This window comes from Pecten maximus, chromosome 17, assembly GCF_902652985.1.
Source record: "Pecten maximus chromosome 17, xPecMax1.1, whole genome shotgun sequence".
NCBI lineage: Eukaryota > Metazoa > Mollusca > Bivalvia > Pectinida > Pectinidae > Pecten > Pecten maximus.
Window position 1 is genome coordinate 8962235 of NC_047031.1, and position 27994 is coordinate 8990228.

The window sequence follows — 27994 nt, forward strand, 5'->3', positions numbered from 1 at the left end:
GTATCATCATTATAGTATTACAGATGACAAATCACATTCACTTCCTCAATAGCTGGTTTGTGTAGAAAAGCAGTCAAACAAACAGGCAGAAAACTTAAGTTGGGGGATAGACAGATGGACAAACAAACAGACAGAATTGAATTAGGGAGAGTTGGACAAATGGACAAACAAACAATTTAATTTGGGGGGGGGGATAGACAGATGGGCAAATGAACAAACAAACAATTTAATTTGGGGAGATGGACAGATGGACAAACAAACAGAACTGAATATAGGGGATGGACAGATGAACAAACAAACATAACTGAATTTGGGGGATGGACAGATGGACAAACAAACACAGATTTGAATTGGGGGAATGGACAGATGGACAAATAGAAGACAACAGATAGAAGACAGAATGAAAAAATTGGATTAAGAAATGAACAGATGATTGACAACTATATGATATAAGACAGACACAATCAGCCGGCCTACCTGTCTAAAACTACTCCCCACGACCATGAAATCTGGCGATTCCTCCATTATCACTTTTGTTGTTATTACCAACAATACACTAAATCATCACCACAACACACCAGCGTCTCATCACCTCAGAACTTTAAATTCCTGGTTTAAGATCCCATAGATAAAGTGTATACACATGTTTTCTACAAATCCTATATTTAAAAGTTTTTAACTTTTTTTTTTAATATTAGAAATTTTGTTTTATATTTTTACAGCACATATATTATCCATATCTGAAAACTTTTATCCATGGAATCCACGTTGAGAAGGAGACACCAGTGTTGTATCCGTGTAATAATCCCAGAGACTAAATACCTACCCGAGGATTTTTTTTGAGTACCTGTCTTTTGTTTTAGTTTTTCTTTACCTGACTGTTGTTGTATTTAATTGTTTACAGAATCTTATCTCCGTTACCTGAACAGATAGTTCGTGCCTCAACGGTGTCAGTATTTCAACACTTTGTACTGATTGATTTAAATCTACCTTACCGTGACCAGAATTACTCAGTATGACAGAGTTATCTCCCCCTAATCACTACACACCTGTATATAAGTATTAACACAACATTGCTTCATTCTTAAAGAATTGTTAGCTTTACATCACAAAATTAAAAATAAAACATTTTTCAATATCTGAAAATTACAGACATGACTCCAGAAAAACAAATATACTTTAATAAATGAATAAAAAGTAAATAAAGCTGCCGAAAATTAAATCTTTAAGTAATCTTTCTGTGTCCTTATTAGAAGACTATGATATTCAGTCAAGGGGCTTCATACAATGTTAAACATCAGACCTATTGTTCTTTATAAAGATTATATGCATAATACATGTGAATGCAGGCAATTCCATGATACTCTGTAGGGGAAATATCAATCGGTTTTTGTGTATATATTCGATGTGTAACAGGAGAGAAAATGTAGCGGCCAGACCGGGGTTTGAACCCGGGACCTCCAAACACTAGCCGGATGCTCTACCAATTGAGCTACCTGGTCACCCATGATCGACCCAGTCCACACCTCCCTCCTTTTTTTCATGTCTTCGCCCTCGAAGACACACAAGACCCTTATACCACCGCTGAGGGTATTTTAGTTGGGCGCCAATTTTGTAACAGGAGAGGAGAAAATGTAGTGGCCAGACTATGGTTCGAACCCGGACCTCCGAACACTAGCCGGATGCCCTACCAATTGAGCTACCTGGTCACCAATGATCGACCCAGTCCTGTCCCGCTACAGATTTAACTACAATGGTAGATCTAAAACAAGATATCACATCCAAATGGTGATATGATCATGGTACTGGTTATGTGTTCCTTATAGACATGTGATCACTATTGCCAGGTGAAATCTGTACACAGGTTTTATGTCATCAACATAAGTGCATGCCTGTATTTAGCAGCCTATCTTGAACCCAACCAAAAAATACCTCTATATACAGGCAGGCCTATCAATTCACCTTCTCAATATTTGTGGAAAATTATTTTTCTTTTATCTTTATCTTAACTAAATTATATATAATCACTGACATACAAAATAACAGATCCAAGTGAGAGGAGCTGTCCCCATTTTTCATCCCTGAGAATAAAACTGTTTGCTCACCAGTCTTTCTTGTTCATTGATAAACTCCTCCAATTGTGTCATTGCCACATCAGCCTCCTTCTCAGCCTCAGTTTGAAGTTTCTGAGCTTGTTCAACTTGTTCTATCAGGACCTTCCTCTCCTGTAAATGGCATACTTTCAGTTTCCCTATACTTAACTCAAGCGTGATGAAGTCAAAACTCATAAACACATTTTAACATGACTGACTTCCTCTCCTGTAAATGTCAAACTTTCACTTTCCCTATACTTAACTCAAGCTTGATGAAGTCAAAACTCATAAACATATTTTAACATGACTGACTTCCTCTCCAGTAAATGTCATACTTTCACTTTCCAGATACTTAACTTTAGCTTCAGGAGGTCATGAACACATTTTAACTTGATTGGTCTTAGTGGTAAAAAATGGATAATTTACCAATATATTTTATTTAAAGAAATAAAAAAAAAGTTGTTGAGTTTCTTAACAAGGAGCTTTACGATTACCATGACTATAGAAATAAATTCAAAAACCCAATTTTTAATTTACATGCAATATGGCATTTTATAGCTGTGAGAGTTAGTTATATATAGTAACAATATTCCTCACCGTTTCCCACTTGCTCTTGTGTTCCTGGAACTGTGACTTCAAGGTCGTGACCTTTCTCTGGGTTTTGGCCACAGTAAGACCCAGCTGTTCCTCTAGCTCCGACAGTTTCCGTACCGTCTGTGTGGTAAATTAACACTCACGTGAGTTCATCACAATATATACAAATATTTTATCATATACAAATTTTTCAAACGGTGACATTAAATTTTTTTTTGGTGTAATTATATTCTTGAATTTCATATTGTTGTTCTTTTTTCTTAAAGATAATTCCTGTTTAAGATACAACATACACTATGATTGATTAGAACTTTTTTTTATAATAAATAAAGATCGAAAGTTTATGGTGTTATTTGCAATATTTTAAATGGCACAATTCAGCTTAAGTCCAGTCCCTATTCAAACACAAATACAATATATTCTACATATGCTCACCATTTTACGGTATTGTGCAAATCGACCAGGGACAGTCTCCATGGGAACAAGTGCCTGTCATTAAAAACAAAATTACATAAAAGATTTAAGAAAAATCAAAACATAAAATTACAGCCACTACCATTGCATTTACAAAAAAAAAGCTGTTGGACATGTTGAGATTTCAATGATTTTGAAATTTAGCCATAAAAATATGGTAATAAATAAAAATGCAATCATTTGCAACATCATTAATGTCTTACTTGTTTATATCACTATTGTCTTACTTGTATAAATCACTATTGTCTTACTTGTATAAATCACTATTGTCTTACTTGTATGAATCACTATTGTCTTACTTGTATAAATCACTATTGTCTTACTTGTTTATATCACTATTGTCTTACTTGTATAAATCACTATTGTCTTACTTGTATAAATCACTGTTGTCTTACTTGTATAAATCACTATTGTCTTACTTGTATAAATCACTATTGTCTTACTTGTATAAATCACTGTTGTCTTACTTGTATAAATCACTATTGTCTTACTTGTATAAATCACTATTGTCTTACTTGTATATTAAATCACTATTGTCTTACTTGTATAAATCACTATTGTCTTACTTGTATAAATCACTGTTGTCTTACTTGTATAAATCACTATTGTCTTACTTGTATAAATCACTATTGTCTTACTTGTATAAATCACTGTTGTCTTACTTGTATAAATCACTATTGTCTTACTTGTATAAATCACTATTGTCTTACTTGTATAAATCACTGTTGTCTTACTTGTATAAATCACTGTTGTCTTACTTGTATAAATCACTATTGCCTTACTTGTATAAATCACTATTGTCTTACTTGTATAAATCACTATTGTCTTACTTGTATAAATCACTACTGTCTTACTTATGTATAAATCACTATTGTCTTAATTGTTTATATCACTATTGTCTTACTTGTATAAATCACTATTGTCACTTGTATAAATCACTATTGTCTTACTTGTATAAATCACTATTGTCTCACTTGTATAAATCACTATTGTCTTACTTGTATAAATCACTATTGTCTTACTTGTATATATCACTATTGTCTTACTTGTATAAATCACTATTGTCTTACTTGTATAAATCACTGTTGTCTTACTTGTATAAATCACTATTGTCTTACTTGTATAAATCACTGTTGTCTTACTTGTATAAATCACTATTGTCTTACTTGTATAAATCACTATTGTCTTACTTGTATAAATCACTACTGTCTTACTTGTATAAATCACTGTTGTCTTACTTGTATAAATCACTATTGTCTTACTTGTATAAATCACTACTGTCTTACTTGTATAAATCACTATTGTCTTACTTGTTTATATCACTATTGTCTTACTTGTATAAATCACTATTGTCTTACTTGTATAAATCACTATTGTCTTACTTGTATAAATCACTATTGTCTTACTTGTATAAATCACTGTTGTCTTACTTGTTTATATCACTATTGTCTTACTTGTATAAATCACTGTTGTCTTACTTGTTTATATCACTATTGTCATACTTGTATAAATCACTGTTGTCTTACTTGTATAAATCACTATTGTCTTACTTGTATAAATCACTATTGTCTTACTTGTATAAATCACTATTGTCTTACTTGTATAAATCACTATTGTCTTACTTGTATAAATCACTATTGTCTTACTTGTATAAATCACTATTGTCTTACTTGTATAAATCACTGTTGTCTTACTTGTATAAATCACTATTGTCTTACTTGTATAAATATATAGGATAGAGAATGACCATTTACTTCCATCTAAACAGACAGAATGGATCAATAAGTCGAGTAATTTAAAGTGCCGCCATACCCAGGAGTTCTCATCGGCGAGATCGAAAGCATCATCAAAATCAGCACTGAGGTCCGACTCCTTAACGGTCTCAAGCGTTGACCTCGCCCGTTTACTCTGACGAGTCTCGACGTGGGCAGACGTAGGATCTCCGCCCTCATCCTGGATAGACGCATCCGCTGTTTCTGTATAAATACCAATATAATTTGTTTTATGACTATCCCACTGTGGGGATTAGGGGTGTTTTATACAAAACGTAGCTCTATGAACATCATGACTGGTAACAGGTTAAATCTATGATGATCTATGTAGTTTGATGAAATGCTGATTGATCACCCTGGGTACATATCAGTTTTAGGAAGTAAAAATTAACAATACTTATTTTACCTTGAAGGAAATTAAAGGAATAAATATGGATATTTCATAAATTATAAACATATTCCTTTTTATTGTCTAAAAAGGAATTAACAGTTTATAATGATAATGAAGAAACTGTTTAATTGTTAAGTGACCCCATTGTAACTAACAGTACCGTGTTTATCCTAAAATACCATAAACATACTTTATTTGTCATACTCAAGTTTTAGTGCGTTTCCCGAATTATAACAGATTAGCGTGTAATGAATTGGCGCACAAAAATTATCTACAGAAAGTGTGATTAGTGCAATCATAATTTAGCGTTATGCTTCTAGTGGAAATAACACTACAATAAGATTATCGATATAATATGTAGGTTTACAGCAAGCTTCCCCCCCCCCCCCCCCCCCCCCCCCCTTAAAAGGTATTAGTATTGAAGTTTTGGTAGTGAATCACTTTTAGCTTACTATTCCAAAATTTATTGGTTCACAAAAATGAAGAGGAGGCTTATCAGCATGGGTTATTTGGGGCTTATTTGTGGGGTAGACGCTTATTTGTGGGGTAGGGCTCCTTTGTGGACTGGGCTTATTTGTGGACATGGGCTTATTTGTGGACATGGGCTTATTTGTTGTTGGGGACTTATTTTTAGGAAGGGGTTCATTTGTGGATGGGGACTTATTTGTGGGGAGAGGTTAATTTGTGGGTGGGGACTTATTTGTAGGGAGAGGTTTATTTGTGGGTGGGGACTTATTTGTGGGGAGAGGTTTATTTGTGGGTGGGGACTTATTTGTGGGGAGAGGTTTATTTGTGGGTGGGGACTTATCTGTGGGGAGAGGTTTAGTTGTGGGTGGGGACTTATTTGTGGGGAGAGGTTTATTTGTGGGTGGGGACTTATTTGTGGAGAGAGGTTGATTTGTAGGTGGGGACTTATTTGTGGGGAGAGGTTGATTTGTGGGTGGGGACTTATTTGTGGGGAGAGGTTTATTTGTGGGTGGGGACTTATTTGTGGGGAGAGGTTGATTTGTGGGTGGGGACTTATTTGTAGGTACAGGTTAATTTGTGGGTGGGGACTTATTTGTGGGGAGAGATTTATTTGTAGGTGAGGACTTATTTGTAGGTACAGGTTAATTTGTGGGTGGGGACTTATTTGTGGGGAGAGGTTTATTTGTGGGTGGGGACTTATTTGCGGATAAATATGGGACACTGCACTCTAAATGTAAGGAGTGACCGGTACTGAAATAAGTGCCACCATTTTTGTATGTCTATTAGTCCAAATTATGGTCAGTTTTGATGAATGACCCATCAAACTTAGCCATTGTCATATTAGTGGGCACCTAAAGTGGAAATACAACAACCTTTAATTACACAATTAAAAGTCAAACAATTGTCTGCCAAATCAGGTCCATATCTCAACTGACCCAATAGATTTTTAATTATCGACACCATTATCATGTTAGCATTTCAATTACTGCCGTAACAAGGTCTAATACAATTAGTTGTAGGATGTGGAATTAATAATTAATATAGACGGAGATTATTAGCGTTAAGTATGACAGTACACGGATGTTATCAGGACTCCATGACTACATCTAATATTCTATAGAGTCTGTACGGCTAATTCAGGGCACGTCCATACTGCTACTTACATAAAACCTAATATGGACGCTTTATTCTATTTCTTACTTTTAATTTTGGCAGTTAATTATGTTTACCCTGGTTTTTAATGTTGTTAATTACTTCAAATATTTTACAACTTTTCTCTTGTAATCAGTTAATAGATGTATAAGGATTTTTTTAATTTCTAATATTTTTTTTTTTCAGGTTTAAATAATTTTGTTGCTCAAAAAAAAAAAGAAGAAAACATATAATAAAATTAAGTCAAATGATGTAGTATAAGGTTTTTTTGGGTTTTTTTTTTTTTTAAATCTATTTCATTTTAGGTTCAAATAATTTTATTGCTCAAAAAAAGAAGAAAATATATAATAATCGTGCTAAAGGATATCATTAATATTAATAAGAGGAAGGACTGGTATCGATCTACTGTAGAATATTTAACAATCTTCTGTATTTAAATTTATATATGGCTACAATTTAATATTATGAGAACCCTTCATTATGATGGTCTGAAGAGATTTTAGTACAGATTAACTAAGATAGCTACGATAGCTCAGTCGATGAGAGCGCCGGCCACGTAACCTCAGGGTGAAGATCTGAGGTGCATGGTACGACACTCCCTACCCGTTTTGGTTTGTGTTTCTCGGAAAGCTCAGAGAAACGGGCCGATCTGTGCTATCGTGGTTGTGTCCTTGAGCAAGACACTTTACCGTAATTGCTCTGGATGGCATTCGATGGACCTCCTGTATGTTGTTCAGTGAGGTAGCCACCAACTACTACATAGAAGACCCCACCTCAAAATGAACCTGGCTATTCACGGGGCCATAAATCCAACAAACAAGCCATAAGACAACAGTGTTGTGACATTGCTTCGAAATGTAATAATATGTTCTTCATCCACCAATATTAAAATAATTGGTGAATTAACTCTCGAAGATTTCTTCTCCCAACGTTATATTACAGTTAATTAAAACCATAAATCCTTGTTTGTTAAATTTCTAGTGAGAGACTTTACCCGTCATGTAGAACTTACCAGGTTGACAGGAAGGAAATCAGTTTCTATTAGATAATGAATGCGATGAAAAATGTTAATTGTGTTATTTTTTCCTCATTTTTGTTTCCTTACCTTTCACAGCTTTCACAGGGGACTTTGACTGAAATGAAAAATAACAAATTTTAATAAAATGGTAAAATGTAATACCACAAATATCCTTGTTTCTCTGGATCAGAATAACAGATAAAAGTTCAAGTTTTGTAATGGTGGCGAAATTATGAAGTTGTCATATAACTTTATTTTAAGTTTGAAAGTTCCCATTAGTATTTTTTTTTTTTTTTAAGCATCATCAATGGCACATAGACTGGATCTGTTTAAATTATTCATTTGTTGTCACTATTAGTTCATATATAGTTAATAAATGTGGATATTTACATCAATGATACAAAAAAAAAAAAAAAAAATTAAACAAAGATTTTGAAAACGACTCATTTCTATAATGACTATTACACACCTCTGGTTTAACCGGCTTGGTTACGACTTTGGCAGCGGGCGTTGTCCTAGTTACCGTAACTTTGGCTGGTGCCCCCTTACTCGATCTGGTGTCTTTTGTGCTTGGCCGACTTTCCTGAAACATACAATTTCAATATTGTAAATTTAAAATTTTACGGTCGTTATTTTGAAATGCCAAGAAAATATTTAGTTTCATCTTCTTTCAAGCCTGTTTTAGATTGAATACATTGTATTACCTGTATCTATAAAATAATCTACCTTTTCAATAAGTTTCTTCTCTGTGAAAAAAAACAACAACATTTTGACTAAAATATCAAATGCATTTACAAAAACATTCTGAACAGTTACATTTAAATATTACAATATATATATATATTATTTTTTTTCCTTCTAAATGTTGAATAATACAGAATGAAAAAAAATATATTGGTTGATCATTTTCCTTTATGTAATTTTCAAAACTTAATTTTTTTTATGAAATCAGGATTCAACAATAAAATTCAAAAGATCTAAAAAAAATTTAAATGATCCTAAAATATCTTCTGATGAATTTCAACTTCATTTTAATGCAGTAATTATGACAATATTATCCTCAGATTCCCCTAAATATAACTGCGTGACAGTTTCACTAAATTACAGGGAATTTCTCTCCTCCAGTAAAGAACTTTGCAATATTCTATTGACAAACAAAATTTGATTCATCAAAATTTTACCATGGTTTCATTTTAAACTATATAGTGTAAGTCATAGATTACTGTATTCAAATCACTCAAGCTTTTTAACTTAAATAACAAGAGTTATGCCGCAAAATACCAAAACAGACATATAAATTTGATTACATTTCTCATACACATTGTAACGATGAATAGGTTGCTTAAAACACACATGCAGCGAAAGCATACAAAATATTCTACCAATTGAATTTCTGAAATAGAAATTTTTTTATTTTATTGACTTTCCTAAACCAGTAGACAAGAATGGCGGATGAAAGACTAAATCAATTTCACTATTGAATATTTGGAACGAAAATAGTGAAGGCTTAGAAACTGACTTTCTTAAGTAGAAATAAATCAATTCTGAAATTGCAATAATTACAAAGGCCGGAAATGCTTTCATTATCGGACTGCACACCGTATTGATTACACAAACATTAATATAAAGAGATGGCTGAGCTTACTATGTTTATTGATCATTGTAAGATGTTATCATGTGGCCACACCAACTAAAATAATACCAGATAATGTCACGATGGAGGTAAAAAATCTCATGATGGAGGTAAAAAATTTCATGACATCATGATAGTGAGGTAAAAAGTCACATGACATCATGATAGTGAGGTAAAATTAGTCACATGACATCATGATAGCGAGGTAAAAAGTCACATGACATCATGATAGCGAGGTAAAAAGTCACATGACATCAGGATAGCGAGGTAAAAACTATCATGACATCATGATAGCGACATAAAAAGTCACATGATGTCACCAAGGAGGTAAAAAGTCTCATGATGTCACCAAGGAGGTAAAGTCTCATATGACATGACAGCGAGGTAAAAAGTCTCATGACATCATGATAGCGAGGTAAAAAGTCTATTAATGTCATATAACACCATAAGTCTTGTAATAGTAATATCTAGCTTATTTAGAGTACAACCTTATATTGGAATAGTAATACGCAGCTTGTGTAAAGTACAATTTAGTAATACTCAGCTTGTGTAAAATACAATCTTAGTAATACACAGCTTGTGTAAAGTACAATCTTCACCCATCTTGTGTAAAGTACAATTTAGTATTTATACTCAGCTTGTGTAAGTACAATTTTAGTAATACCCAGCTTGTGTTACGTACAATCTTAGTAATACCCAGATTGTGTAAAGTACAATCTTAGTAATACCCAGCTTGTGTAAAGTACAATTTTAGTAATACCCAGCTTGTGTTACGTACAATCTTAGTAATACCCAGATTGTGTAAAGTACAATTTTAGTAATACCCAGCTTGTGTAAAGTACAATTTTAGTAATACCCAGCTTGTGTTACGTACAATCTTAGTAATACCCATCTTGTGTAAAGTACAATCTTAGTAATACCCAGCTTGTGTAAAGTACAATCTTAGTAATACACAGCTTGTGTAAAGTACAATCTTAGTAATACACAGCTTGTGTAAAGTACAATCTTAGTAATACCCAGCTTGTGTAAAGTACAATTTTAGTAATACCCAGATTGTGTAAAGTACAATCTTAGTAATACCCATCTTGTGTTAAGTAAAATCTAATTTTAGTAATACTCAGCTTGTGTACAGTACAATTTTAGTAATACCCAGCTTGTGTACAGTTTAATCTTAATACTAAGCTTGTGTAAAGTACAATCTTAGTAATACACAGCTTGTGCAAAGTACAATCTTAGTAATACCCAGCTTGTGTAAAGTACAATCTTAGTAATACACAGCTTGTGTAAAGTACAATCTTAGTAATACCCAGCTTGTGTAAAGTACAATTTTAGTAATACCCAGCTTGTGTAAAGTACAATCTTAGTAATACCCAGCTTGTGTAAAGTACAATCTTAGTAATACCCAGCTTGTGTAAAGTACAATCTTAGTAATACCCAGCTTGTGTAAAGTACAATTTTAGTAATACCCAGCTTGTGTACAGTACAATCTTAGTAATACCCAGCTTGTGTAAATTACAATCTTAGTAATACCCAGCTTGTGTAAAGTACAATCTTAGTAATACTCAGCTTGTGTAAAGTACAATCTTAGTAATACCCAGCTTGTGTAAAGTACAATCTTACCTTAGTAGCCTTTTTAGTAACGGTGAGTTTCCTTTTGTTACCATGGAAAGAAGACATCTTGTTTCACGATTTTCTTACTTTTCCATACTGACCACAGTGACCAACTTTATATCGTTGTCAATGACTTCAATTTTTATCTTGATTCCAGCATAAAATGTCATCTTAAGAATTTTTTCAAAAATATTTTACATTGATCTAGCTCTCACGAAAACTTGTGAGTAATTCACTTTTTTATTTTAATGTTAAACTAACATTAAACATTGAACTTGTACCATCAATATGCTATCCTGGTACATGTAGACTTATTAGTTGTAATAAGTTATAGAACAATAGCCGATACGCCCATTGTGTAATCCTCCATTGTAGAAATCTCCATTGTATTCCTGTCCGATTCACTTATTGTTATGACCATCAAATTGTTGTGTCTCAGTATTAAAACACATAATTCAACAATAAACAATTTTTTCACATAAAAAATTTCCTAGATATCATTATCCTTCTTTGACGGTCTACTTTCACTTTTTATATTGTTATATAATTTGTTGTCATAATAAATCATCGTCCCAATAGTCCCACAATACACATCCATGTTTTGTGTTCCTCCCATTCCATGCTTTTCATGTGGTATGGGAAAGTTAGAGAGCATGGCGTACACGACACGGTAAACATCGTCATAATATTTTCATCTGGGACAAAAGATGATCGTCATGACGACAACGTCAGCAGCGACCCCGATATTGACGTGTGACAGGTGAAATGAACAGTGTTACGCTCAATAGTTGTGGCCATTATCCCATCATTTAATAAAGCTTTGTTCAATTTTATAGTCAATACTTATACGTGAGACCACTGTCAGGGACCCACCTACGGGGTAAATTCTATTTACACGAGCAATATCTTCTAATGGGAGAGTATGTTAGAAATATACCGCAATATACTGCTCAGCTCCACCAATTAACTTCTCTTTATCTCGATTGGTTGAAGGCTAGTAATACAGAGGTCCTGGGTTCGATCCCTAGCAGAGGCAGTGGTTTATATCAACTCTCTGTTACACATGGAACTTCAGTTTTAGTGGAACAAAAAATGTTTTTATCTAAAATTGAGGTTGTAACCAAGAAAAGTAGCGAGCGCTCCAGGCTTTTTCTCAATGGTTTGGAAAAGGGCCTTTTGGTCTCATCAAATTGGTGAATTGGGAAAGATTTTTTCAGGAGTAAACTGCAAATTTTGGGAATTTGGCTTAAATATGAAATGATTTCAGTTGGGAATGGGGCCCATTAACGGCCTAAAAAAGCCCTGACTCTATATAACATCTCTGGTCATACCGTGTGTTGTACAATTATATAAAATTAAGAAGGCAGGATATCAGAACTTTTTATTACAACATCAGGGACAAGACCTTTAATTGAAATATATTCACACTAACGTCATAATATGTTTATAGGAGAACTGAACTGGGCTGCACAACACCACTGACATCTGTCAAGAATTCGGAGGACCTGGGTTCGACTCCCAGTGTGGTCGTTGCATTTCCCCCTCTCCAACCATGGTTTATTATAGTCACACAGACCTGAGCTAGTTTCTACTGTATGATTTATTTATTCTTGTGTCATCTCATATGTACCAAATAAATACCACTGGCATCCGTCTAGAATTCAGAGGACCTGGGTTCGAGTCCCAATTTGGTCGTCTATATGTATTTTCTACTGTATGATTTTCTAATGTCTTCTGAGATATACAGAATAAATTACTTCAATGTTCTCTACACCAAGCTGCTATATTTATCTAAAGGTTGTATCTGTACTTAATATAATCGTATCAATTAATTTTTTTTTTTTCCCTCGAGTTTTGATAAGATTGGTACCATTTATTTTTAAATTGATTAGAATTAAATTACTTGCTTTTAATTTATTCTGACTACTGACAAAATTCAATGTGATTACTCCTCTTTGGGAGTTTGTAACATGAACATCCCAGGGAGTGACCACTTCTCAGGTACAGAGGCTGTTATCTATAGTCTGTTTCACAATACTCACAAAAGAACCCCCCACACACCCTACAGAGTTCAATCAATAGAGTTAAATACTTGGGCTGGCAACCAGACACCTTCAAACAGAGTCTTTACTATGGTCAACACTGGGTCAGGACCCAATACATCAGCATAGCAAGCTTACCTGCAGGAAATCCAGTTTTTTTTTATGGATCAAACCATTATCAAAAAATATAATGTAATACTCTATAGGAAATCCAGGTTTTTTTAAGGACCAAACTATTATTAAAAAAATACAATATTATACTCTATATCAGTGTAAAATCAAATTTTAACCCAAAATAACATTTGTCAATGCCGATATTTATTTTCATTTTGCTGATATTAAAATGTCAAGACTTTCTCTTAGGAGGTCAAAGTAACTTCTGTATCGACACAACAATTATATAATTATCAGTCCCTCCAAAAATAATTAATTGTGAATTACAGAAATTATACTCCCAACATCACAGTAACATAATTATATCAACTATATAGATCACAAACAAATAGGGGACAAAGTATATAGCTCGCACTTAATTACACAGTTATACCTCTATAGACCTTGAAGTTGATATTGAAAGGGAGACAACTGGCCATATTAATTAACACGAAATTAAAACGTTATATTTGAAAAGAAAAGAAAATGTCATGAAAAATATGACATTTAAACAATAAGTATAATAAAACTGTTGTTATGGACAACATGTTGTTATAACTTGTCAGTCAGAAACTGAATCTGCCTGCTATACACATTCAACCTAATATCAATGTTCTGAAATTGTCTCCAGGATATTTCTGGGTTTTTTTTATCAATTGCTTACAACCAATCTACTTTTTATTTATTTATTTATCTTTTTTTAATTTATTTATTTATTATTCTTTATTTTTTTTATTTAGTTTTTTTTTTTTTTTCACAAGACTGGACAAAATTCAAAGCAGAAAAAGCAACAATATAAGGCTAATTTTGAAGTGGCATTATTGCGGAACTTTAGGCGAAATACCTACATTGTAGTAACTGTGGCAACAAAATAAGGGATATAATTTTGTAACCGACAAATATTCCGAGGGCTACATTACAAAATGTAACAACACCAAGAACAAATATATCAAGGGAGATAATAAGGAGGTCACTGATTGACAATTCAGATTTTCCGAGTTATAAAAGAATTAATGTACAAAAATAAATGAAAATAATTTAGGAGGGGAAAAAAATAAGGGTGAAAGTAAGGGAGATAATGCAACAACCTTACCCTGCTACGTGATCGTGATTTGGAACGATCAAATCGTAGCTTTTTCTTCTGTTGTGAGCATGGCAATGGAAGAATTATTACAAATGGAAAATTCTGTATCTTGGACACGTCAATGTTTTATCAGCTTTAAAACTCTACTGATATAGTATTTATTTATGATTTAAAAACACTGAATGAATAAGTAATTCAGCTATGACAAGGTGAAATCGCAGACCTTCATTACAAAAAGAAATTTTCTGTCACAGAAATTATCAAGAAGTTAAGAAACAGGAAGAAAATCAAATCAAGAAAGATATATAGCATGTAAGTTTTATTCAGAATTTTTTTTCATTACCACGAATATGGAATAATTTAGTCTGAGATGGAAATAGAATCAATTTCAGTAATCATTTATTCAATTGGCTCAATCTTATCCATTTCAATTTCCAATGATCAGATTTTTTGGAAATCAGAGAAGTTAAGAATGCAACCTTACGCATTAGGACATATACATGTATAAAGGCGTGTTTTAAGCATCTATTTTAAACTTTCGGTTTCTCAATATTTTGTACTTAAAGCAAGAAAGACCTAATTTTATCAGAAAATACAGATGCTGAAAAATATAATCTACAGAAAAATTTCATTATGAAAATCCTTCAATCAAACACATTTGGTTCTTCTTCAGGACTTAATTTTAACTGACGTGTTGTAAGTTGTTGCTAATGTGTAGCAGATACAAAACCACATAAATTGATGACATCATGCACACATAATTCCTGGGAATCCCCTTCTACACGTATACATCATAGGGTTGTTTAACCTATCTATTATTAAAGTTATATAAGGAGATATTCTGAATCCTCGGAGTCAGCTTCTCGCTTAATACTGATCAGTCCAAATAATATATAAACCTGGGTTTTCTACTTCTTCCTAAAAATGTTTTCTTCTTAAAAAGAACTGTCATATTTTTTTTTTTTTTTTTTTTTTTACCGAAACACAAATTATAACTGGTATCATATTTCATTGGTGAATTGGTGAATCTAGACCACAAATAATACTGAAAATCCACAAGTTTTTACCAACCTGCCGAGAGCTGTCTCGAGATATCCCATCATCCTCAGCATCCGGAGGTTGTGACTCTATTTCTGTAGCTGGTCGTGATTCTCCAGTCGAGCCCTGTATAAGGTAATATAGGCTAATTTAGAAAATATTGAAACAGTTTATACAAAAAAAAAGATACAAAGAAACATCCAATTCAGTTTTTCATCAGAAATTAAAGACTAACAAAGCTTTCAATGTTTTTTATACAAAAATAAATCTTATTTCAGAAACTTAAATTCAATATTTCAATTCATCGACATGATATCAATTTTCAAATTTCATTGTTTAAATGAGATCTCAAAATAGTACTGTCTATATATCTTGTTTACAATGGTTTTTATACAAAATTCAGGAATTATGAACAATATGATGTTAAATATTCTGGAACACATGAGAGGGAGAAGCTGTTTCAGACTGTTAAGTCTATAATCTTAGGATCAGGAAAATTGACAGCCAAAAACTACAACTTAAATTAAAGCTCATTCTTTACAAAATCATCTTAATGCAGACAAAAAGCATGGCCTATGTCATAAATGTTGTTAGATTTCAAACCATTTTTCTCTCTCATTTGTTCTGTTGTTGATAAATGGCGTAAATTACCAACGAAATCAATTTCAAGCTCAGATATTGTTGATTTCTGAATTCATTTCGAATTCAGAAATCAACATCAGATGTTCATATCAAACAATGATATGGTTTTATATTATCATATACAAGTTGTTGGCTGTCAATTCTGGTATGATAAAGACAATTAATTTATTAATTATACTTTAATTGATATAGAAAAGCAATCAAAAAGCAATCAACAGTTTACCTAATTAATGAGTAATTAAGAGAAATCACATTTAGTAAACACCACACATTATGCTTATATGTACAGTAACACACATGGGTAGGGGAGACAACTCCGACACACCTGTAAGCAGACTGTTAAAAGCTATCTAAATGTTCTGAAAACAAGTTTTGCTAGTCTAGAGTACATGTCAATCTATAACGTATCTCCTAATGTTTGACCCTCAACAGCATATTTCGAATAAATTATCTTTGATATTTAAAACAGTTGCCATTTAAATTCAAAATAATGCAGTTCACCATTGAAGCATACTAATTAACATTTACATTATGGAAATGTTGTTTTTGTGAACTCATTTGTATATTTCAGACACCATGCTTTAAAACTTTGATTTTTTTTTTTAAAGAACCCATTCTGCGCATCAGAACTAATTAACATAATATTTCAACCAATTCAATATTCATTTCTCAACTGGCCTTTTAAAGATTTTTTATATAAAAAATATTTTAATATTTTAATATTTTAGTCTCCCACTAAGATCAAACACTGTACAAATGCTCTCTAATTTTGATTTCATACTGAAGGTCACGTTTACATGAATGACATTTATAATAGATATAAACATCACAACTAAATATGATTTTAATAAAACTTGATCACTTATAAGTCCCACATGTACTTTATAATTCACAAGTAATTTTGCTTTTACTTTATTACCAAGTCCCTATATTTACTGGTCGACAATTCAAATCTGCATTATCATATGAATTAACTTATCAAGCCATATTGACTAGTAAATCCAGCTCTCAGTCAAACCAGAACTAAATTTACTGGATTATCATACTCAACTATTAACTAAGATCATCTCTATGTAGAAACTCTGTCTGTTTAATGCCAAACAACAATTTAGGTTCGAGAATTCTAAAATATATTTTACTCTATTTGTCAACAGTGTCCAGATGATAGGAGACTAAGAACGCATGTGCCCGCTAAGCTTCCCATATTTTGGTGCAAGGGATTTCACAATGAGTAAATATTTGTCATCATTTCAGATAAATACATAATTTGATATCTGACAATGTCTTGGAAAAAATGTTCACTTTGACTTAGTATCTACAATATATATGTATCTGCATTTATAATTATTGCCAACACAGCTAACCAACATGATGTCAATTTAACAACATTTTTGCCGAGTTTCTAACAAGTCGTCTGTCGACAGCTCCAGTATACAGGATTAATTAGTATGTTAATTAGATTAAACTTACAGACATGTTAATCACTATGGGGAGCCTGATTAATTAGACTTTAATTTCTCATTTATTTTAAGAAACTAAGGCTAACCACCCCTCCATAGTGTAGTGGATGAAGCCTTTTCTCTGATCTGGACTAGTTCATTCAGACTTATAGGGGTCACAAAGTAGTTGATATGCTATTTCAGCTGTTCTTTAAAAGCCCAGTATTTACAACAATATACAAACAATAACAATATATTTATTTTCACCATTTAAATATTGATTTAAAAGAATAAACATTAAAATATTTATTTAAATGTATTAGCAAACCAGGAGTTAGGGTATGACTTGTACATTTAACAGTACAGATCTCACTCCAACCTTTAGGAGTTAAAAGGTTTTAAAGTTTGTGATAGTCAATGGGCAAGCCTCTCAGTGAAAAAGAAATTAGAACTCTTTTCTGTTGCAGATTAGAGCAGAGAGGTCCCAGGGATTCATCTAACTTAATTTTCATGTAAAAGTTTGTTTGTAATATGTTCCATGGCATTTTCTATAAATGACTAAAATGGAAATTTTGCTTTAAAGAACAGCTGAAAACATGATCAACGACAGATACAGCACCATCTATAATTATGACGTGGCGCCACCTACTTCTAGTTGTAATGCTAATAATTCCTGACGCGCCTGATCAGCTGCGTCTGCAGCATCTGCAACCAGCTTTTCCGTATCATCGACTTTTAACTCAGCCTCTCGCAAATCATCCTGTGGACAAAATCAGTGGCAATAGCCCATTGAAAGCCGAAGTTAAAAATAACGGTATCTCGCACTCAATAATATTACACTGAAATAAAAGTTTGTTAGACAAACACTTTTGTTTTCTTGTTTACTATGTGATACAGGCATGAAATCTTTTTATGTCGAAGGTCAGTAATGGACAGAGTTACTGCACCGAGTTTTAGTCCAATCGACTTCTGTTAAGCTACGTGGTGTGTTTCGTAGGGAATATTGGACAAACCTAACTCAGGGGTCAAACCTAACTCAGGGGTCAAACCTTATTCTCATCTCTCTCTGCGAACTCCTTTACATCAGTATCCTACCAACCAGATTATCTGTTACGATTAGTAAAATTGGAAAAGCGTTAACTGGATTATCTCACGTAAGATTAATGTAATATACCAGTCAGACATAATTTTGTGTGGAACACAACAGAAAACTTCAAATTGAAAAGCAGAACCACACAAAGATTAAATACTAGCTGTAAGAATGTTTGTCAAACGCAATAGACTTTTCATTGCATCTGTAAAAATTCAAAGTGGACAGAGTTTGTGGACATTATAAGCCAGGATTTGGCAGAGAAAGGCAGAACTCCGGACAGAGAAAGTCAGGACTCCAGACAGAGAAAGTCAGGACTCCGGACAGAGAAAGTCAGGACTCCGGACAGAGAAAGTCAGGAATCCGGACAGAGAAAGTCAGGACTCCAGACAGAGAAAGTCAGGACTCCAGACAGAGAAAGTCAGGACTCCGGACAGAGAAAGTCAGGACTCCAGACAGAGAAAGTCAGGAATCCGGACAGAGAAAGTCAGGACTCCAGACAGTGAAAGTCAGGACTCCAGACAGAGAAAGTCAGGACTCCAGACAGAGAAAGTCAGGACTCGGGACAAAGAAAGTCAGGACTCCAGACAGAGAAAGTCAGGACTCGGGACAGAGAAAGTCAGGACTCCAGACAGAGAAAGTCAGGACTCCGGACAGAGAAAGTCAGGACTCCAGACAGAGAAAGTCAGGAATCCGGACAAAGAAAGTCAGGACTCCAGAAAGTGAAAGTCAGGACTCCGGACAGAGAAAGTCAGGACTCCAGACAGAGAAAGTCAGGACTCCAGACAGAGAAAGTCATGCAGGACTCCAGACAGTGAAAGTCAGGACTCCAGACAGAGAAAGTCAGGACTCCAGACAGAGAAAGTCAGGACTCCAGACAGAGAAAGTCAGGACTCCGGACAGAGAAAGTAAGGACTCAGCACAGAGAAAGTAAGGAATCGGGACAGAGAAAGTCAGGAATCGGGACAGAGAAAGTCAGGACGATCCGGACAGAGAAAGTCAGGACGATCCGGACAGAGAAAGTCAGGACTCCGGACAGAGAAAGTCAGGACTCGGGACAGAGAAAGTCAGGACTCAGCACAGAGAAAGTCAGGAATCGGGACAGAGATAGTCAGGACTCAGAACAGAGAAAGTCAGGACGATCCGGACAGAGAAAGTCAGGACTCCGGACAAAGAAAGTCAGGACTCCAGACAGAGAAAGTCACAACTCCAGACAGAGAAAGTCAGGACTCCGGACAGAGAAAGTCAGGACTCCGGACAGAGAAAGTCAGGACTCCGGACAGAGAAAGTCAGGACTCCGGACAGAGAAAGTCAGGACTCCGGACAGAAAAAGTCAGGACTCCGGACAGAGAAAGTCAGGACTCCAGACAGAGAAAGTCAGGACTCCAGACAGAGAAAGTCAGGACTCCAGACAGAGAAAGTCAGGACCCCGGACAGAGAAAGTCAGGACTCCGGACAGAGAAAGTCAGGACTCCGGACAGAGAAAGTCAGGACTCCAGACAGAGAAAGTCAGGAATCCGGACAGAGAAAGTCAGGACTCCAGACAGTGAAAGTCAGGACTCCAGACAGAGAAAGTCAGGACTCGGGACAGAGAAAGTCAGGACTCGGGACAAAGAAAGTCAGGACTCCAGACAGAGAAAGTCAGGACTCGGGACAGAGAAAGTCAGGACTCCAGACAGAGAAAGTCAGGACTCCGGACAGAGAAAGTCAGGACTCCAGACAGAGAAAGTCAGGAATCCGGACAAAGAAAGTCAGGACTCCAGACAGTGAAAGTCAGGACTCCAGACAGAGAAAGTCATGCAGGACTCCAGACAGTGAAAGTCAGGACTCCAGACAGAGAAAGTCAGGACTCCAGACAGAGAAAGTCAGGACTCCGGACAGAGAAAGTCAGGACTCAGCACAGAGAAAGAAAGGAATCGGGACAGAGAAAGTCAGGAATCGGGACAGAGAAAGTCAGGACGATCCGGACAGAGAAAGTCAGGACGATCCGGACAGAGAAAGTCAGGACTCCGGACAGAGAAAGTCAGGACTCCGGACAAAGAAAGTCAGGACTCGGGACAGAGAAAGTCAGGACTCAGCACAGAGAAAGTCAGGAATCGGGACAGAGATAGTCAGGACTCAGAACAGAGAAAGTCAGGACGATCCGGACAGAGAAAGTCAGGACTCCGGACAAAGAAAGTCAGGACTCCAGACAGAGAAAGTCACAACTCCAGACAGAGAAAGTCACAACTCCAGACAGAGAAAGTCAGGACTCGGGACAGAGAAAGTCAGGACTCCAGACAGAGAAAGTCAGGACTCCAGACAGAGAAAGTCAGGACTTGGGGCAGAGAAAGTCAGGACTCCAGACAGAGAAAGTCAGGACTCCGGACAGAGAAAGTCAGGACTCCAGACAGAAAAAGTCAGGACTCGGGGCAGAGAAAGTCAGGACTCCAGACAGAGAAAGTCAGGACTCGGGGCAGAGAAAGTCAGGACTCCAGACAGAGAAAGTCAGGACTCCGGACAGAAAAAGTCAGGACTCCAGACAGAGAAAGTCAGGACTCCGGACAGAGAAAGTCAGGACTCCAGACAGAGAAAGTCAGGACTCCGGACAGAGAAAGTCAGGACTCCAGACAGAGAAAGTCAGGACTCCGGACAGAGAAAGTCAGGACTCCGGACAGGAAATAATGAAAGCTTTCCCTGATTTGAAATATTAGCTCTGAGAGAAGATGAGGATAGAATTAGGAGACAGATCAATATGCTTTAGATTAGAATAAAAACAAATTGTAGCATATTGCTTGAGTTTAAGGCTGAGTCAGTTATATTGAAGAGTCTGACAAGCCAAAATGTCGAGTCTTACCTCATAGTTAATATAGTCATATGTCGGAGGATTAGAATCGATGGTGAATCGTAAATCCATATACTGGGCAATCTGCACGGCAGCCATCTTGGAATTGTTTTAAGTTCACAGTATTGTTGATAAAAACTTCCACAACAAAATTGTTGTCAGCAAATAATTCCATGGATCAGAATATATTCCTCATTGTTTGATCACTTTGGCACAATGGCTGGAATACGGGTTTCCAATGGCCGACTACATTTCTGTTTTATATCACTGAATATTTACTCCAGGTTGTCATGTGTGACCTTCTCAAACATTTAATGATTCCTCCCTAAAATATTGAACAAAAAGTTCCTCAATGTAATTCTAATTTTATTTTAAATCAAATTATCCCTACGATAAAAACTCTTGTAATCTGCGCACTTTTTTGGTATATAGAATACTAAAACACAAAAATATGCTTTATCCTCAACACCATCATCATCATCATCATCATCATCATCAGCGTCCAATCAAATGACTTCAAAGAAACAGCTGGTTTGTCATGTTGCAACATATGAAAAACCAACACTTGTTAATTTATCTAAAACTCCACCAGTCCAACCATCTGCTGACCCCCCGACTAATAGTCCTGATTTATAATCTTGAACAAAACTAGAATTACCTAAATCCAGACCTACAACCTGTAACCAAACCAATTTATCTAGGATATCTTAGAGAAATAAATTAACACGCCACAATTCCACGGTGAAAAAAAAACAACCTAGAATTACCTACATCCAGACCTACAACCTGTAACTAAACCAATTTATCTAGGAAATCTAAGAGAAATAAATTAACACATCACAATTCCACGGTGAAAAAAAAAAAAAATACCAAAACATTTTCCCTGATAGTCTCACCTTTTTAGCCTGCCCTCCTGGGGAGAAATCATTATTTGTGTGCCAAACATGTCAAACAAGTTTCAGAGAGAATTCATTATTTACGTGACAACCTAGTCCTATACATGTGGCTCGGAGTTTCTTTTATTGCGTGAATTAAGCCATATCAACACAGTAAGTTAGTGCTAAATTTATAATGCAAATAAACGATTGGGCAAAGTTTGGGTAACTTCCTCAAATGGTTCCATTCCATAAAACAAACTCCACCAAAATAACGAATTATAAATCAATCTACTTCAATCTTATAGATTCTGATTTTTTGAAATATTGACTACACTAAATAAGATATGGCTGCGTATAGTGACAAAGATAGCAGGTTAACCCAGGGAGCTAAGCTGACATTCTGAAAATTTCTGTAGTGGTATGTAACGGCCTAATATTTACATTCTAGATCAGACGTTGTGTTTAGCCGAGATTGTACGAATGATTTAGATTGCAAATTGGTTTATATTCTTGTGTGACAGTATAATGGTGGAGAATGGTGTTTTTCTAATGTATTTTGTATGATTACCAGTTCTGTCCCTACCGATAGAGTCACAGGAAAATATAATACCTAAGGTCAGACATCAATATGATAATTTTGTCACTGAAGAATTCAATGAGAAATCTATATACAATTCCTTACATAAATGACTGGATCTGAGCCATGTGAACAAAGAATCACCAGAGGAGCCAGGTGTCTGCTTTTGAGTCGACCATCTTATTTTCAGAAAAAAAATTTGAACACATATTCATGTATATCCCAGTTTTTCACTTCTGAACAAACTCTGATGTCACCAAATTCTGACATTTCCAAACTCTCACATCACTAAATTCTGTTATAACCAAACTCTGAGATCACTGAATTTGACATCAACACACAAAACTCTGACATCACCAACCTCTGACATCACCAAACTCTGACATCATCAATCTCTGACATCACCAAACTCTGACATCACCAAACTTTGACATCACCAAACTCTGACATCATCAAACTTTGACATCACCAAACTCTGACATCATCAATCTCTGACATCATCAAACTCTGACATCACCAAACTCTGACATCATCAATCTCTGACATCACCAAACTCTGATGTCATCAAACTCTGACATCATCAAACTCTGACATCACCAAACTCTGACATCATCAATCTCTGACATCATCAAACTCTGACATCACCAAACTCTGACATCATCAAACTCTGACATCACCAAACTCTGACATCACCAAACTCTTATGTCATCAAACTTTGACATCATCAAAATCTGACATCACCAAACTCTTATGTCATCAAACTCTGACATCATCAAACTCTGACATCACCAAACTCTGACATCATCAATCTCTGACATCATCAAACTTTGACATCACCAAACTCTGACATCACCAAACTCTTATGTCATCAAACTCTGACATCATCAAACTCTGACATCATCAATCTCTGACATCACCAAACTCTGACATCACCAAACTCTGATGTCATCAAACTCTGACATCATCAATCTCTGACATCATCAAACTCTGACATCATAACTCTGACATCATCAATCTCTGACATCACCAAACTCTGACATCACCAAACTTTGACATCACCAAACTTTGACATCACCAAACTCTGACATCACCAAACTCTGATGTCATCAAACTCTGACATCACCAATCTCTGACATCACCAAACATAACTCCTAATTCAAAAGATCTGCACAATTTATTTTGCTGATTATTTTTCTTCAGTTTAAAATTGAAAGAAAAAAATTATATCGCAAAATGTAATTACCATCCCCTGAACATGATCCGAGCTTCCAATATAACAAACTAACAACACGAAAGGTCATCAACCCAATGATATCATAAAAACTTCTAATCTTTAACCATCAACAAAATACAACAAATAATCATGCAATTTCACCACATTTCGTTGAATGATTATCATTCCATTTTATCAAGATATAGCCATAAATATCATCAATAAATACGTCGTAAAAACGACATGTCTATTACTGCAGTATAGACTCAACATAACCGTGCTCAATGGTCTGTCAAAAGAGAGTCAGACTTCAGGTTCCATCCTAGCCAACAATTCTATAGAAATTCATTAACTTACAATTATATATTTAAATGTAAGAGATAAAATGTTAAGTCAGAATTTCCATTTACTGATTTCATTATTATTTTGGAGGTTAGATCAGTATAATGGGTATAGTCAGCAATAAGCTCAGTAAGCTTAATAATGTACGAATTAAATTTAATTTTAAAATTCATTCAAAAGGTTTTGTGTGCAGTTCCTTATGGCAGTTGCATTGAATTTTCAAAAAACATTTTTTTTGTATTTAAATAATAACAAGCTTATTGACGACCTAAATGTTTCTTAATATGTATTTTTTAAGCTAACGAAATGAGAGAAAAGTCACAGACCATATTAGACTACCGATAATTGATCTCAAAGATTATAATTTCAACAAGCAAAGGGCCATTAAATTTATAAAGATGGTTTCATCGGCACAATAACTGTTTTTAAAAATAGTTTAAAATGAAAAATTGTCTGAAGAAGTGAGTCGACAGTTATAAAAGCCGATAATATCTCTACGAATATTTAAGGACATAATTACCGGGTATATGATTCAATTATGTGACTACAAGTGCTGATAGCAGTTTATCACACAACCTAACAAAACTGTACAAAAAAATATTATGTCTTATTCCAATAAGTACATGTTTGAAACTATTTTTTCCTCCAGCTTTCTCAGAGATAGAAATTTCCTAAAACATAGAATTTTATTTTAATGAAGAAAAAAAAAAAAAAAATAAAAAACAAAAAAAAAAAGGATATTAAATTTCAAATCAATATCGATCCAACTTAATATCTTAATGTTTACAGAACTTTGTTAAAATTATCAAAATTGGACTGTACTTTTGAGAGCGATTCAGACAGGCCTTGAGTGGCATATGACTAAAGTGGTCTGTGTTTTCTTATTTAGATTTGAAGTAGAAAATAAACTGTGGTGTTATAGGGACAGCAGCCTGAAGAAGTATCACTCAAACTCCTCCAAACTGTCGTTATAATCCTCACAGAACGCTACAAAGTGATTAAATAGACTTCCAGACTACCAGATTTATCCTAATAACACAATACTTACAGATTTATCCTAATAAACACAATACTTACAGAATAAATCCAACACTACCAGTTTAACAAAACAAATTCAACTGGTGTAATTTTGATTTAGATGTTTGTTCTAACTGCCGAGAGCTAGAACTTGAAATATAAGGATTCTATCTCAAAGAAATACGGTACAATATCTTAACAGATTTCAGCAGGGAACTCTTTAGGAAAGAAGGTAAGTTTCACCAGAAGGTAACATACAGCCTTAATTTTTATAAACATTTGACTTTCTAAGTAACTTTCACCAGAAGGTAGCATACAGCCTTAACTTTTATAAACATTTGACTCTTTAAGTCACTTTCTCCAGAAGGTAGCATACAGCCTTAATTTTAAAACATATTTTAAAACATGTTTGACTTTCTAATTAACTGTCAGGTATAAGGGGCTGAGGGGGGTGGTGGTTGTTAGAATACTTACGGCACGATACCTTTCAGCACGATACCTTTCAAAGCGGTATGACTGCCGTGTACTCACACGACGGTACAATATTTAAATGTATACAGAGTCATACACTTATAGCCAAATTGGTTCTCAAAAAACACATTGAATAGTGTATATATGAAACTTCTCAATGGTCAAATAAAGGAAGATTGCATGTTTTTGTTAGCGAATATCTAGACGTGTAGAGATGGTTCTACGACTTAAACAAACTTCATTGCCGGCCATTGTCTGTTTGTCTCGTATTAATATTCACTAACAATGATCAATGAAAATCATACTGGGGGGATCGGGTACGAACCTCGATACAAGATCTCACACTAGGAATTTATACTCTGATCAATGGCTTTTCAGTCAGGAAGGTCACGTCTAAAGGCAAAATATGAAATCTTATAATGTTTCAAACTGCCTAGCAACTGTACACAAAGGGATTCTCTAAATGGGATCAATTTCAGTCAATCATGAATGATTCATCATAATAACTTAATAGATTTTGTCTGAATTACTAGATCTTTAATAAACAATTACATATCAAGATTGCTGTATATACTAACTTCAAGCTCACAACTAAATCTTTCCATATTTCAACCGCTGCATGTATACCTTAAAACCATTTGATCAACTTGAATCTTTAGAAACACAACAATATTTCATTTAACCATAAAATCACCCTTTTTTTTTGTTTTGTTAATATCAAATTTTAAAGCATTCCTTGTGACTTCTCTGTACAGTTCTAAGTACCAAAATGAAAATGAAAATGATACAGGTATTATATGACTGGCCCTACAGCCACTGAATCAGCCGTCGGTTGCTAGGAGACTGCCTTATCTATGCCACTCATTATGCCACACTTATTGTGCCACCAAAAGACCCTTATCACCTGTTTTTGATCCCAGAACTTCTCTCTGTAAACCATATAGCCTTCTGTAATATCCCAAATTCAATACTGAACACCAACCCTATACTGGCACACTCTGTATAATAACACCCTCTCTAAACAGACACCCTATATCAAATGATACCCTTTAAATACAGATACCCTTTATCAAATGACACCCTCTCTATACTGACACCCTGTATCAAATGACACCCTCTCTATACTGACACCCTGTATCAAATGACACCCTCTCTATACTGACACCCTGTATCAAATGATACCCTCTCTATACTGACACCCTGTATCAAATGATACCCCCTCTATACTGACACCCTATATCAAATGATACCCTTGAAATACCGACACCCTTTATCAAATTATATCCTCTCTAAACTGACACCCTATATCAAATGACACCCTCTATATTGACACCCTGTATCAAATGACACCCTCTATATACTGACACCCTGTATCAAATGACACCCTCTCTACACTGACAACCTGTATCAAATGACAACCTCTCTATACTGACACTCTGTATCAAATGACACCCTCTCTATACTGACACCCTGTATCAAATGACACCCTCTCTATACTGACACCCTGTATCAAATGACAACCTCTCTATACTGACACTCTGTATCAAATGACACCCTCTCTATACAGACAGTCTGTATCAAATGATACCCTTTAAATACAGACACCCTATATCAAATGATACCCTTTAAATACCGACACCCTTTATCAAATGACACCCTCTCTATACTGACACTGTATCAAATGACACCCTCTCTATACAGACAGTCTGTATCAAATGACACCCTTTATATACTGACAATCTGTATCAAATAGCACCCTTTATATTCTGACACCCTAGATCAAATGGCACCCTCTCTATTCTGACACTCTGTATCGAATGACACCCTCACAGCATGTCAATGTCTAGATATTTAATACTGAGACTCGGTGTTATGTAGAACTTTTGTAATAGATATTTTGTAACATTAGGTTAAAGATACCAATTACTTAACACAACAATGATAAAAACTTCCATGAATCACATTTTCTCCAGATTAA

General features: G+C 34.8%; 1 protein-coding gene across 16 annotated transcripts in view; it reads right to left on the minus strand.

The window, feature by feature from the left end:
- Positions 1-27994, minus strand: part of LOC117315682 (nuclear-pore anchor-like) — a 108314-nt gene that overhangs the window by 33975 nt on the left and 46345 nt on the right. For 10 of the 16 annotated variants that reach the window (XR_004529743.1, XM_033869981.1, XM_033869983.1 and 7 more), the window contains 9 exons: positions 18254-18364; positions 15557-15649; positions 14495-14542; positions 8432-8545; positions 8050-8077; positions 4974-5137; positions 3123-3176; positions 2691-2807; positions 2106-2225 (listed from right to left, as the gene is read on the minus strand). Coding sequence is in view for 15 of the 16 variants with exons in the window: in XM_033869981.1 (XP_033725872.1) it covers positions 2106-2225; positions 2691-2807; positions 3123-3176; positions 4974-5137; positions 8050-8077; positions 8432-8545; positions 14495-14542; positions 15557-15649; positions 18254-18364 (849 nt within the window). In the remaining variant the exon portion in view is untranslated. Of the gene's footprint in view, positions 1-2105; positions 2226-2690; positions 2808-3122; positions 3177-4973; positions 5138-8049; positions 8078-8431; positions 8546-14494; positions 14543-15556; positions 15650-18253; positions 18365-21530; positions 21884-27994 lie in introns of those variants that run through there. The other 6 variants (XM_033869986.1, XM_033869992.1, XM_033869990.1 and 3 more) reach the window with 5 other exon arrangements.